Raw genomic sequence first — 15924 nt, forward strand, 5'->3', positions numbered from 1 at the left:
GGCGTAAAAGTACACCAGCATGGGGTCAACCAACCACCCACTCACTGTCACTCATCTTAAGACAGCTGAAGGCCGCGCCCCATTACCGCTTTCTCAGAGCTTGAGCCGCCCTAAGCTGCCAATTGTCGCTTCCCTTCACCGCTCCCCAGCCGGCCACGGTCAACTCGAATACTTCCCTGGGATAAAGTAGCCTCCAGTAAATCGACGCATTTCCACAAAGTTTTAATGTCATGTGAATTACTTTAAAACCATCACCCGACATTTATTATTCCAGTAAGTCCATACTATACCCTCTAAAAGATGCATTGTGCCTTGTCAGTCATTTTTGTTCAGCCCTACAGTTCGCTCAACGTGAGTTAGGTGATCTTTAATGACTTCATGTAAGGGACATAGTTCTTGCCATCTTACACTTTCTCCCCCCCCCCCCTCCACATTCAATTTACATAACAAACACCATAAATTTGGACGAAATGTGTCATGACGAGTAGCGCAGTCCCCGTCTCAGTATTAAATACTAACATCGGCATTAAATTTTGTTCAGTGTGTTGAATACGGTGTTGAAGCCAGTGCGGATCGAAATTTGTGGGGTCCACATGTAAGTCACCACCTTAGCTCGTTTTCAAAGCGACAAGTAGCAAAGTGAATATCTAATATTGCGATAAGCCACCCTCCATTGCAGGAGTTGTTGGCAAGGGTGAGAATGATGTGGATAAAATCTCCGATTTAATTTGGCCGGTGTCTATCGATTCCGAATTGCTCGTCCAGGGGAGCAGACGGCGCAGGCTGGAGGCTGATAAGCCGCAGGTTTTGCCGCCAGTGAGGCGACACTGGCACCACCCCCGGGCGTCTCGATTGCACTCCACTCCAGTCCAGCCCGCGAGGCTCCCGGAGAGTAGGGGTGGGAAGAACACGCCGCGGCCCCCCTGATTTCCTTGTTGTCACCACAAGGCTTTCTGGAGGGGCGGCCTGCTGATTGGGGCAGTCGTAAAGGAAATCGATGGCGCCGTCTGACAGCCAGTTACTTCGCGTGCAGCCTGCCACGACACGGCACGCTCACGCCATTGTACGACGCTCTGGCGCGCCCGGCGCGTGCTGCCTCCGAGTAGTGTGCGTTGCACCCCCAGGCTTCATTAAGCCGGCGTTCCCGTTGTTGGCGCAAGTGTCACGTCCCCCGCAGACTTCCGTCTTTGTTAGACTGTCTTAAAGATGAGGTAGAGAAGTGAGAATCAGCTGTTTTAAGAATGTGAAAATTTCCTCGCGTTAATACGCGATAATAAATCTGGTGATCACCCAAAATCAGTATTAGGAAAGCCAAATAGAAGACTTCGGATTTGTTAGAAAGATTCAGGGGAAAATACAGTGCGTTTATGAAGAAAAGACAGTGCAAGACGCTAGCACAAAAAATTACAAAATACTATTCCAGTGGTTGGAGTCCTTTAGAAGTAAGCATGACACGAGACATCGAAAGAATTTAGCCTTTGTAGTATCACATACACTATGTGGTCAAAAGTATCCGTATACCTCGCTGAAAATGACGTAAAACTTCGTGGCGCCCTCCATCGGTAATGCTGGAATTCAATTTGGTGGTGTTTTTTGAACAACATGGTTGTGGAGAGAAGCAGCGATTAGTACGATTAATCAATAATTCAAGAACAGTCTTAATCGCATTTATTATTGTTATAATACCGCCAAACCGGTTTCATCCCAACGTAGGGGTCATCAAATGGTTCAAATGGCTCTGAGCACTATGGGACTCAACTGCTATGGTCATTAGCCCCCCTAGAACTTAGAACTACTTAAACCTAACTAACCTAAGGACATCACATCCATGCCCGAAACAGGATTCGAACCTGCGATCGAAGCGGCCGCGCGGTTCAAGACTGTAGTGCCTAGAACCGCTCTGCCACTGCGGCCGGCCATGAAAAACACCACCACACCATAACACCACCGCCTCCGAATTTTACTGTTGGCACTGCACACACTGGCAGATGACGTTCACCGAGCATTCTCCATACCCACACCCTGTCATCGGATCGCCACGTTGTGTACCGTGATTCGTCACTCCACACGTTTTTCCACTGTTCAGTCGTCCAATGTTTACGCTCCTTACACGAAGAAAGCCGCCGTTTGGTATCTACCGGCATGATGTGTGGGGTAATGAGCAGACTCTCGACAATGAAATCAAAGTTTTCTCACCTCACGCCAAACTGTCATAGTACTTCCAGTGGATCCTGATGTAGTTCGGTGTTCCTGTGTGATGGTCTGGATAGATGTCTGCCTATTACATATGACGACCCTCTTAAACTGCCGGCGGTCAACCAACAGACGAGGTACGCTTTTGTGCTGAACGTGTCCCTTCACGTTTCCACTTCACTATCATATCGGAAACTGTGGACCTAGAGACGTTTAGCAGTGTGGAAATCTTGCGTACAGACGTATGGCACAAGTGACACCCAATCACCTGAGCACGTGCGATGCCGTGAGTTCTGCGAAGCGCCCCATTCTGCTATCTCACAATGTCTGACTACTGAGGTCGCTGATACGGAGTACCTGGCATTAGCGGGGCAGCACCGTGCACCTGATATGAAAAAAATGTTTTTGTGTGTGTCGGGATACTTTTGATCACAGTGTATCAGCACCAGCCCACAGGCGTCAAAGTTGCCAGTGGAACTGGAAGTTTCCGTCAGACGCCCAATGATGCATGCCTGCTGAGCTATGCCTACACTGGATCTGGACTAAGAGCACCCTCTCCCGCCGCAATATAGGAAAGCTGGCGGCAACCACACAGCTCACTTGCACTTAGTCTCTACGCAACGTGATGCTATACAGATGCAGCCTAGCCGCGGCTCCGACAAGTCGTTTGTGCTGTAGTGCGGAGTGACTCATCCCTTTTTGACAGTGAGAGCTGGACTTACTTCTTGCTGCGTTATTTCTAATGATAAAAGTTAACCAAATCTTGAGTTCATTACGTTAACTTGTTTGACAATTATTTCTGCACTTCTCCATATTTCTCATGACAGTTGCCAAGCCACTCTGTAGCCTACCTCTCCTTACCGCCCCGTTGCGTACGGAGTCGCACACAACAGTCCCGGTCTTATGATCGTAGCACTTTGGCATAGCCCATACGAAAATGTACAGAACTCCTGGAAGAATGACGACGTTGTCCTGTCAAAACCATATCGCGTAAATTTAGAAAACCCATACTTGAAACAGACTGTGGGACCATTCTGCTGCCACCATTGTACGTCTTGCGCAGACACCGTGAGACTGTCATTAAACGTTAATGTGTGAGCGAGAAAAAAATTAAAGGTTCGAAATTATGTTTAAAACTTGCTGGAAGTCGCTAAGTGCTATCATTACTAAACACTGGATGAGTATATCCAGGGTAATTTACGCAGAGCAGGATTCCAGTTGCAGCTTGTCTACCTAACGGCTTTGAGGGGCAACAAAAGTATGAATTTAAATGTGTCATGTAAATCTGCTCGACTTTAGATATGTCATGGTCTACTCCTTAATACGTATAAACTTAGGTTAAAGGTTTAACACAGTGAGACAAGCACTACAGTTAGATACTGTGTATGTACTGAAGCAGCGCATTTCACTGTATGCAAATACAATGACGATATTAATCCATTATTGGGGAATGAGAATACCCAAAAAACTTGACACACAATATGAAAACCCATTAGAATAGAAACTTTCTCTCGTTGATCCCCCCCCCCCCCCCTTTCCTGGTTCCCTCTCCCACAAAATAACGAAACGGATAAAGTTTCACTTACTACATTTTCGCTGTTCACACAATAAAACTTCAGCATTGGGCTTAATATTTTAATTTATTAATACTTTACTCCTAAATATATTTGTGACACATTTTTCAGGCGGTATCCACAAACAGCACTCTTAGTTTGCAAAATATTCACAATATAGGATGTCATAAACATTGAGAAGCGTCAAAAGCTAGCTTTTGCTTTATACGGAGCGGAAATTACCCAGGATATACTCATCCAGTGTTTGATAATGAGAGCACTTAGCAACTTGCAACAAGTTTAAAAAATAATTTCAAATTTTTTTCTAAACTTCTCCTCGCTTACACGTTAAAGCGGGAGAGACGATGGTAGCAGCAGAATTCTCGCACGAGCTTCCTCGAATATGTTTTCCTGATTTACCGAACAAGAACAAAGTTTCCCTTCTTTTAAACCCTACATTTCTATCTCCCAAGCACCTCTACTACCCATTTGCTTGGACTGTACAGCCCTGTTACGACGCTAGCAGTGCGTTTGCGAATTCGTTCGGTGTCCGTTGTCATACTTGATTAATGAGGATTCCAAACGCTGAACAGTACGCAACAAGTGGTCATACCAGTGTCTTGAACGGGGTTTCCTTTGCAGCTGCACCACACTTTTGCAGCACCTTTCTAACAAATCCAAGTCTTCTGTTTCTCTTCACTGATTTAACGTGCTCGTCCAGCTTCATGCCGCCACTCAACATTATCTCTAAATATTTAATCCGACGGTATGTGACTTGCGCCAGGTGTTTTCCACTCATCTTGTAAACGGATACTGTCAGAATCTGTCTCTTAGTAGGCATTATTTGACTCACCACTTTGACACAGGACGAGGTGTTGTAGTAAGACACTGGACTCTGTTTTGGAAGCATCGGCTGTTCCAGTTCTCGTATGGCCATTTAAATTTAGGTTTTGTATGATTTCCCTAAATCATTTAACTCTTTGACAATGTTTTGTCATGCAGAACAATTTAATACATGGCAGTATCTGCTCTTCAAGAATACTGATCAATAAAGCTGCTAGATTTATAGTGCATTTCTAAATCCACCATAAGTTACAGGGTGGCAAGTATTCATACCAATGAACCAGGAGCACAAAAGCAGTGCCGAAGAAGTTTGAAAAAATCTGCGGGAAATTAGCAATAACAGCTTTTTTTCAGAATGAGACGAGGTACTGGCAAAAGTAAAGCTGTGGGGACGGGGCGTGAATCGTGCTTGGGTAGCTCAGTAGGTTGAGCACTTGCCCGCGAAAGGCAAAGATCCCGAGTTCGAGTCTCGGTCCGGCATACAGTTGTAATCTGCCAGGAAGTTTCAACAGCATCTTTTGTTGTACATATGCCTTCAAGAGTAAGACATTTCTCAAAATACTGGTGTTAGCAAGCAACTAAAGACAATTCACACAAACCCACATTTAGAGCGATTACGGTATCAGTTTCACGAGTTTCCTAAAATGCTTCTCAGAGCACCGATAGCTTACCTTAGCTGCCGCGTCTGTACTAGACGTTTCAGCTTCAGCTCCAGCTCCACTTGACACAATGTTATTCGGATTACCATAAGATACCATAGTAGTGTTTGAAACTGTAGAAAGGATAACTACATCATCTAGATCAGTCACCTCAGACTTCTAAAGCTTCTGCGTGCTCTTCTGTCAGCTCTTCCCAGCAGTACATTACACGAGCGGCCAGAATTTCATCTGCCTTGGGACTATGCCACCTCCATGAAATCCTTCTTAGACGTATTCATTAATATCCGAATTATCTTCTAACTATGGCAACCAACTACACACTACTAAATATCCTTATTACATTCGAGGGTGTGCAGAACAGTAAACTGAATTCACGACCGTCTCTTTCCTTGGCGCAGACGAAAACTAGCTGTAAACATATCTACAAACGACTCTTACTGATTCTATGCTTTATTATTTAGGAAATATTACTGTGAATTGACCTTAATATTTTTATCGGAAGAGCAAATTTACAGGCTACGAACGCTAGCTGAACACACAGCCAGCGCTGAAGACGTGAGGCTCATATGGCGTAGGTAAATATTCATATCATCACTCACTTGTCTGTTGATATCTCAAAATTATCGATTTAGAAGCATAAAAAATAGTATTCGTACTTATCAGAGAAGCTATTGTGAATATATTAATACAAATTCAATCGATTAATTGTAGCAAATAATTAACTACATTTATGATATTTACTTAAAGGCCGGCATGGTTCCTTTGGAAAGACACAGCCGGTGCCTTGCACCTTTCTTCCTTAATCCAAACTTGCCGCTGTCGCTAATGACCTGGGCGCTGACGAGAGGTTAAATCCAAACCTTCCTTCAGTGTTTCACTTGCACACCCGGAACATGACACTGTTTTGCAAATAGAAAATCATACAGTTTGCCTGGAAGCGCGTGGAAAACCACCTGAAAATATTAGCTATTCGCTCAGCATAAATGTAAATACTGTCTCATTGCAAACGAACAGACCACGTGACCTGCCCAAGAGAACTGGGCGTGGGAGAGCGAAGTAACTGCAGCTGTTAACTTTCGATCATTTGTTTGCCCAGAGTATTCTAGGCATAACACTGTGAAGCCCATATTTTCCTCCTCCTTCAGATGAAAAGTGAAAAGACAGATCCAGAAAGAGTTCGAAAAATGTATTTGACGGACCAGTGTAATTTCGCGCTAAGAGTAGAGCAACTGAACGCTCAAGTGTCTAATCGATCTTGATGAGGCAAGAGAAGTAAGACACGAGAAAAAGTATCTGTCTTACAGCAAGTAATACTGATTAACGTTTCCATGGATAAGTAGCAGCAGGTAGCTCACTGAAACTCGGATATATTTTCTGTAACAGTTGCCTTGAAATTTTCGACATTTAATTCGCAAGAGGACGCAACTGCTGATCTGAGTTTTTAATAGATATACTTAAACTGATTCATCGTAACACAGCCCTATAGTTGACGATTTTCGAAGATTTCTTTCATTAATTCTACTCACTTAGATAGATGTAATATTTTTTTAATGAGCAACGTCACTCTTATCTAATCGCTTATTCTACACCTTACTGAACCGTGTGTTACCATATGTCTTCCCTAATGGCAAACGAAACCCCCTTGAAAATATGGAGCACAGTGATAGACAGTGTGACGTTCAGGCTGTATTGAGCTCCAAACCGAACTCTGAACTTTCTTACAAGCTTTGAATGTGTTAGATAATCCTTTGGGACATTAAATACAAATAATGCAAGAGCGAAGGGAACCTATTCCTGTGACACCTTTTCCAGTGTGTGGATGCCACTGCAATCAAATGTAATTGAAAAAGCAAAATTGTTTCCTTCGCAAAATGTTGCACAGCTCGTCATCTACTGGAATTTCTTTTTATACCAGCGAATTTCAATCTTAGAGCTCGAGTCATAATATTAATTTTCTATCGTTCACTGAAATTAACTTTTTAAATCACATTTTTGCCGTGTGTCTGTAATTATATTTATTACGTCCACTACGACAGTTTTGGCATTCGAGCCAGTTTAAACTGCAACGTCGAAATTGCAGTACTTAACATAATAAACAATTACAATGAAATGGCGAAAACACTTCGTTTTAAAACTTTTGGAGTACTTTGCTCCCCAGTAAAGAAAAGATCGTGAAATTCGCTTGCTTTCTCTAGTTTCCATCATATTCTAGCCAATGTAAAGTTCACAATTCGTTTTTAAAAGTTTGTCCTATACTCGCTTTACACGCAAAATCTACACTAAACTGCACAGTTCTGGAGAAAAGGGGCCTTGTGCGGCTGACCCGAAATATCGTGTGTGTGTGTGTGTGTGTGTGTGTGTGTGTGTGTGTGCTCCGTTTGAGATACATGAAACAAAATCTGCACTTGATGTACCTCGCTCTAGTTATGGGATAGATGAATGCGATAAACCTCTAAAAACCTCCAGGCGCTACCAAGCCAGGATACCAAGCGGCTGACAACATATTTACTTCACTATAAAAGTAGTGTACGTTCTTAAATAAGTAAAGCATAATTTACACGACAGCGATGTTGTGAGCAGAGTTCATCGGCTTGTTCTTAGATCTTAGAGTGCACAGTATCGGCAAAATGCTCGGGCTTCCTCAAGGAAGTGGCAGAATTGCGAGCGAGATGGCAAGATTTTTCAAACCACATTTCGTCGCGGCTGTTCGCCGAAGCAGCCGGAGAAGTAGTTTGTCAGGCTACGGAGACCCGTTCCGCTGAGAACAGCTGAAGAGCTTCCAGAAACTTCAGAGGAGAAATAAGCGCAGGGCTGCAATAAAAGCGCCATAGCTGCTCCCCTTTGTGTTCGAATTTGCTGCTGGCAATCAGCAATAAGAAGAAATCTCAAAAGGAAGTCGTTGAAGTCCACAGTAAACGGTCGTTCGCTTTCCAGACCCACAGAAATAGCTCTTCAGATGAGACAAAATTGTTTGGCATTAGTAACAGCGCGTGCTGATGCGAATTATGTATGCAATTGCAAAAAGAAAAAAGAATACTTGCACCACACTTCTACAGTGTAGCCACTGGCCTACGTGAAAGCGGTGCTGATGATTGTGGATATACAACGTATATGCTTTCAGAAATTACGGGTGTATGAAAAGTATCGTAAAGTAATTTTTGTTACTTGCACCCACAAGACAACGAAACAGATTTAATACACAGCCCCCCGTGCTATTTCATCAATCGTCTGGACCAGAACCATATGTTCTGTCCCTCGTATAGCACCAAATACCACTTCCTTTTCGCTCAACCGGTTTTTTCTTTGTTTAGTTCCCAATTTGAGTCTACGACGAAAAAAATGTGATTCAACAAAAACGTATTTCGTAGGTTTCTTCGGCACATACATCAGTAAGTTAAAAAAAATTTGAATACAAAAGAATTCGTCCATAAATTTTACACATTCGACAATTACCACAAAAACACAAATGTGATACAAATAAAACGATCAGCTACTTCGTCAGGACTGTTCCTTGTAGCTGCTTTTACGTGCGGCGAAAATGGTAAATCGAGAAACTCAAAAATGGCTCTGAGCACAATGGGACTTAACTTCTGAGGTCATCAGTCCCCTAGAACTTAAAACTACTTAAATCTAACTAACGTAAGGACATCACACACATCCATGCCCGAAGCAGGATTCGAACCTGCGACCGTAGCGGTCGCGTGGTTCCAGACTGTAGCGCCTAGAACCACTCGGCCACGCAGCCGGCAATCGAGAAACTGTTTGACTTTAAACACGTGTAAACTGTAATGGAAATGGTGCGTCGTCTTTAAAATTGTTTAATGAAATAACCTACATCTCTGCAGTAAAACTTTTCCCTCTTCTGCACCTGTTTGAGAGAGACAATTCTTTCCTTCAAAAATGTATTTTCGCTAACGGGTGTCAATGGGGAAAAAATTGCTTGAGCTATGTTTTGCAGTTACTAGCATAATCCAGCTTGTGCACCTAAAATGTTTTCACTAAAACACACAAAAAAATTGTTGCATGACAAGCCCGTCCACACGCAAGACTTTTGGGAGAAGCAGTATTTATTGCTCTGAACGTAAATATTGAAAAGATTATAGTTTGTATTTGAACACACACATCTTACTTTCACTTTCCACTGACAGGTTCTTTTCCATCCCCCTTTGCTTACATACTGATGTTACTTAAAGTAAGTAAATCTAACATAGCATTCATTCTACAGTGGTATCTTTAATAGTGCTAGAATTTTTGTGATGTCCCAGTATGCGTACAGTTTCAGTTTTAAGGTTGCAAATACACATTTACACTGTACAGACCTAGCCAGCGTTGTGCTGTTTGTTATATAGTTTAGCCTAAGGAAATTTCGTGGGAAAGTAAAGTTCTGTAGTTTCACGATCACTGTAGCACGGTTGTTGAGACACTGACTTGACCCTTGCTCGGATGGAGCAGGATAAAAAGAGTTATCTAACCGTACTCTGTGCTCCCCCTACATATTTTAAGACTGATTACAGAACGGATACTTCAATAAGATCGCTACCGTTTTAATTTCCTAGCGTTGTCCAGTCCTTATGTAATAACGACGGCGTCTAGACGTCAAATTCTAACTTTTGCTAAACGAGAAACTTCAATGGGTGGCTTGACGGAGAAGTGTCAAACTAAAAGGCCAAGGGATTCATCGCACACTGTGCTCCTTTTTTTCACTTAACGTAACTTCTAGTGACAGTGCTTTATGAATTTGGAAAGAAATAATGTTGCACCATGGGTTGGATACATCGTTAAGCCTTATCTCCCACAGTAAATGGTTGGGTTTCTCGATTCCCAACTAGGAAGTAATAAGACTACTCCCATCCCACTAGTTTCTGTAGGTGCTTCCACAATCGTTATTTAATAACAATCCAGGCCGAAAATATCGTTCTTCCTAAAATAACAACTGCAGTAAGATCACGACTAACATTGTTAGCAATATACGCGAAATAATCTCGTCTTACCTCTATGCCTAAGAAAACAACATTGCAAATACTGTAGTTTTTTCTAAGTATAAGGTAATATAATTTTAAGGAACAGATGCTCGTCCATAACCAAGCGCATAAAATAATTGTTCCATTTAGTTCGCGCCGGCCCTAATGGCCGACCGGCTCTAATGGCCGACCGGCTCTAGGCGCTTCAGTCTGGAACCGCGCGACCGCTACGGTCGCAGGTTCGAATCCTGCCTCGGGCAAGGATGTGTGTGATATTCTTAGGTTAGTTAGGTTTAAGTAGTTCTAAGTTCTAGGGGACTGATGACCTCAGAAGTCCCATAGTGGTCAGAGCCATTTGAACCATTTTTGTTGTGACTGCTCATACTGACAGCAACGTTATTGTTGTGTTGCAGACTACCCCATCTGGAACTACGATGGCAGCTCAACGTACCAGTCCGAGGGGCACAACTCCGACTTGTACCTGCACCCGGTAGCTGTGTACAAGGATCCGTTCCGGCCCGGCGCAGAAAACGTGCTTGTGCTCTGCGACACCTACAAGCCGAACAAGGAACCCACAGGTTAGTTGCCATACCGCCGTCTCCAGGCAACTGCCGCGGGACATTAAAAATATCTAATCTGCGCTGTCCGCAGCTAGTGCTGCCACTGGATCACTGGGACCCGCGTTCGATTCCCGGCCGGGTCGGGGATTTTCTCCGCTCGCGGACTGGGTGTTGTGTTGTCTGCATCATTTCATCATCATTCGTAAAAGTGGCGAGTCTAAACTGTGGAAAGATTGGGAATTTGTACGGGCGCCGATGACGTGCAGTTGAGCGCCCCACGAATCAAACAGCACCATAATAATATCATCATTACCATTTTCTGCGCTCTGGGCGATGATTAAGGTGGAACGTAAAGAGATGACAGTATGAATCATTGCGAAGGAAAATCTCACACACAAGCGTGTGTACTATTCCCCCGACATAACAGCAGTTTGAAACTGATAGGAAAGGAAACTGCGCGAGTAGTAGTAAAAAACCTTCCTTCCTTCCTTGATTTTTTTTTTTTTTTTTAATTTGCCTATACACGTAAGTCCGACGGAAAAGAACAGAATGGAAACGTTTGAGATACAGCGTAATATGATGAGACTGAAAATTAAATGGACTGAGACGAAATTTCGTGGTTCGCCACATAATCCGCAAGAAAAGAAATCTGTGGCGAACACTAATTAGGAGGAGGATAGGATAGTAGGACATGTGCTGAGACGCCAGGGACTGACTTCCCTGGTACTCATATATACATACATACGAGGGTCGGTCAAAAAGTAATGCCTCCCATTTTTTCTACTTAAAAAAATTAAGTTAAGTGAAAAATTTGAATTTGGCGCCATTCCGCAATCCTTCTTCTGCAATCCACTGCAGTAGTAACTTTCTGTGTCAACAGGTGGCAGCACAGCAGAAGTTTGTAAGATGGCCGACATCGATGTTCGTTTGAGACAGCGTTGTGTGATTGAATTCTTGAATGCAGAAGGTGAAACGCCCATACGCATTCATGAAAGACTGAAGAAGGTGTATGGTGTTGTGACAGTGGATGTCAGCACTGTTAGACGATGGGTTCGTCGTTATAAGGAAGCTGAAGGGCAAACACCGTTGACTGACGAAAAGCGGAGCGGCAGGCCGGTGAGTGCAGTGACTCCACACAACATTCAGCAAGTTGATGACACCATTCGTGGTGACCGTCGGGTGACTGCAGATGAAGTGTGTCGCATTATTTCTCTTAGTAAAGGCAGTGTGATCACGATTATTAAACAATTGGGGTACTCAAAAGTTTCTGCACGGTAGGTTCCAAGAATGTTAACCGATCAGAATAAAGAGGCAAGGAAAACAATAGCCTCCCAACACTTGCAGCGCTTCCGTTTGGAGGGAGATGAGTTTCTGAAAAAAATTGTGACCGGGGACGAAACATGGGTGCATTTTTTTGAACCCGAATCAAAGAGGCAGTCAATGGAGTGGCGTCACACAAGCTCGCCGAGGAAGAAAAAAATTCAAAACTGTGCGATCGGCAGGGAAAGTTATGGCAACAGTTTTCTGGGATACAGAGGGTGTGATTCTGGTTGATTTTTTGGAGCAGGGATGCACAATAAATTCTGTTCAGTACGTCACAACCCTCAAAAAACTTAAAGCACGTCTTCAGCGAGTTCGCCCAACAAAATCAATGGCAGATGTTCTTCTTTTGCATGACAATGCAAGACCACACACCAGTCGTCACACCTCTGACGAGATTGTCAAAATTGGATGGGAAGTTTTGCCTCATCCCCCATACAGCCCTGACCTGGCACCATCAGACTTCCATCTGTTCGGGCCACTAAAAGAAGCTCATCGTGGGATTCATTTTGAAGATGAGGAGGCCGTCAAAACATCCGTGCGTCAATGGCTTAGGAAGCAGAGCTGTGATTTTTACCGTACTGGGATACATGCCCTTGTTCAAAGATGGACCAAAACTGTAGAGATGGACCAAAACTGTAGAGATGGGCGGAGATTACATTGAAAAATGAAAAATGATCCTCAATGTTGTGGTTTTCAACCTATGTAATTGCATTTAAATTTCCTGACAATTAAATGTAGAAAAAAAAATAGGAGGCATTACTTTTTGACTGACCCTCGTACATGAAACTGAGGAGGTAAAGTGCAGGTGCCACTTTTAGTGGAGAGATTGGCATGGGAGAGGAAATTTTGATAGGCAGTGAACCGATTACACAAAAAGAAGAAATATTGCAGCTACGTGTATACTCATCTAGCCACCGTAAGGTGTATAGCGGAGGGTACTCTGGCCCATTTAGTACACAGAGCAAGTGAAATGACTGTTGTCGATATCCCCCGCCCCCCTCACCCATCTCTCTTATTTTCATGATCATGAGAATGCCGGCTCTCTAAATATACCCAACAGCATTACTCAAAAACGTTATCTTTCTTCCCAAGACTGCCATTTAAACGCCACGAGGATCTCTATTACACAGTTGTATGCCTGTTAGATTACTGCAGCACATCTGATGTCTGCTGTCATGCTTACGTGGTATGGACCCAATCACCGAAGCAGTATTTGAGGGTCGGTTGCATTAGCTTTTTGCGACAACAATGCTTTGCTGTTGATAACGGCACTGTCAGCGTACAATCTGAAAGTGCTCTGACTCTGATAGGTCATTGACGCACTCGTATACTAAGAAATCTGAAGGGTTCTATTATGCTTCCATGGGACACACCGTATCATACTTCAGTTTCTGTTCAACATTCTCCGTTCAGTATAACGTCCTACCAGTTAAAAAGTCTTAAAAGCCAATCACACACTTCTGAAATACAGGGTGAGCTACGGTATTTTTGGTTATGTCATCATGGTATTTTGGCAAACACTTTCGCAAATCTGGAAAGATTCCATCTTCCGTTCAAACCCGATATCTTAGACACAACCTGCATCTGCTGTTTGTGTCATATGTTTCCTAAACCCTTGTTGATTCTTTGAGAACTACATTCCTCTAGTCGGTCATAGATAATGAAATAGGATCTGCAAGAGGCAAGAGCTTATAACCTTTTGTGAAGTCACCGACAGCTCTGCAACTCCGGTACCAAGTGTGCTCCTAATCAGAACTAGTATTCACGTTCTTTGACGTACGCAGCATCCCTTATTTACTCTTTCCGTCTGCAACTTCGTCCTTAACTATCGAGTAACCTTGATGGCTGTGAAACAACACTGCAGTGTTCAGTCCAATTCCCACGGTGGGAAGCTGTGACTGGTTGTGAGGACTGTCTAGCAACTCCATATTGTTTCACTGCATACCTGCCATCGAGACGAAAATGATTCCTTCAGAGTACTCTGGTAACTCATCCTGCAGGATTTGCACCCCAGTGATCTCGTGAAGTGATATCTTCGGTAGCTTTACTAATAAGTTGGAAGCGCACCACGCGCTAAGTGCACGATTAACTGAAAAGCCGCTCCCGACGATACACCCATCACCCCGTGACTGACGGATCCTTAAGGTGGTAAACATGCCGGCCACCGTAAATTTCAAATAACTGTACTTGGCAAACAGTTGACAATGCAGGGTATAAATACGTATTGCATCCATTAATTGCTAAAAATATGGCCTATTCGGAAGGGAATAAAGTTTCCTGTTATCGCTTATGCCTGTTAAGCTGGATCTTCCGGATTCCATTCCCATTTTTGTAAGGTGGAAATCTGTTATGTAGTGCCCTCAGCTTCGTGAGGCTAACTGGGATGTTATTGAATTTAAAGGTGCTAACAATATCACACCAACTTCGGTGAGCTGTGTGTCTATGAGTCTTGCTCCTGGCTTTGATCACAATGGAAGGCAGCAAAAGGTTAATCAGATAAAACACTCAGTATCTATATCAAAGATATTTATTATTAGCATTCAGCAAACTTGTTTAACGACAAAAACGTACTCTGGAACGGTCCAAACGAGTGATCTCGTATACTTTAGTGTGTTAGCTTGTAAAGGAACTACTAAGAAATTTTGAGGATATTAACTTTCCACAAATTAGTCTTTCACAACACTGCGGATATGTTTGGGATTTATCTCAGGAAACGGGTGGATGATTTGATCATAAGGAACATTTTCATTTTTCCTGTCCGCTGGCAACCAACTTTTGGTACTGAAAATTTCTTAAATCCTCGAACGCTAGCTTTCAGAAGCTAGTAAGCTACACACAGTACGCATTGTATCTACTACGGTCACGAGATACATTGCTCATGTGTTCTCCCGATATTACCTAAGAAAGCACCCACTCTTGTAGCCAAGGTCTGGTTGTACTTGTCCTGAAATTTTACAGCTGGCGGAGGAAAATTTCACCACCTATATTTTGTCGTCCAGGCTGAGAGAGATGCTGTGGTGAAGAGATTCCTAATTACCAGATCTCGCGCGAATTTCCCGAGTTAAATTTCAAACATACTTGCAGTGTTTGAGGAAGTTACGGTATGTAACCTGCAGGTGGTAATCTGTCAGTCGGATGGTTAAGCTCCAGGGTTCACTGACTTTCCCTTGTCTTATCGCCATCAACAATATAAACATGATGGAAAGGTGCCATTTCCCGCGAGGACTCCCTTTAGGTTGCTCAACTTACAGCCAGTAGTGCCCTACAATGCAAACTGAAGTCCCAGCTAGGCACCGTCTACATAGATACTCCGCAAGCCACCGTACGATGCATGGCAGAGGGTACTCTGTATCACTACTAGTAATTTCCTTTCCTGTTCCGCTCACAATTACAGTGAGGGAAAAACGACTGCCTATACACCCCCCCCCCCCCCAATATGAGCCCTAACTTCTCGTATCTTATCTTCGTGGTCCTTACGCGCAGTGTGTTGGCAGCAGTTGAATCGTTCGGCAGTCAGCTTGATGCCCGTTCTCTAATCTTCTCAATAACGGTTGTCGAAAATAACGTCGCCTTCCCTCCAGAGATTCCCATTTGAGTTCCCGAAGCATCTCCGTAACACCTGTTTTTCGAACCTACCGTTAAGATTTCTAGCAGCCCCCCTCTGAATTGCTTCGATGTCCTCCTTCAATCCGATCTGATACGGATCCCAAACACTACAGCAGTACTCACGAATATGTCGTATTAGCGTACTAAATGCGGTCTCCTTTACAGGTCAACCGCTCTTTCCTAAAATTCTCCCAATAAGCCGAAATCGCCCATTAGCCTTCGCTTA

General features: G+C 43.4%; 1 protein-coding gene across 5 annotated transcripts in view; it reads left to right on the forward strand.

The window, feature by feature from the left end:
• The window catches only part of LOC126268518 (glutamine synthetase 2 cytoplasmic-like), a 413531-nt gene that overhangs the window by 390633 nt on the left and 6974 nt on the right, over positions 1–15924 (forward strand). For all 5 annotated transcript variants that reach the window (XM_049973916.1, XM_049973915.1, XM_049973918.1 and 2 more), the window contains exon 3: positions 10623–10787. In XM_049973916.1, the coding sequence (XP_049829873.1) occupies positions 10623–10787 (165 nt within the window). The remainder of the gene's footprint in view (positions 1–10622; positions 10788–15924) is intronic.

This window comes from Schistocerca gregaria, chromosome 1 (assembly GCF_023897955.1).
Source record: "Schistocerca gregaria isolate iqSchGreg1 chromosome 1, iqSchGreg1.2, whole genome shotgun sequence".
NCBI lineage: Eukaryota > Metazoa > Arthropoda > Insecta > Orthoptera > Acrididae > Schistocerca > Schistocerca gregaria.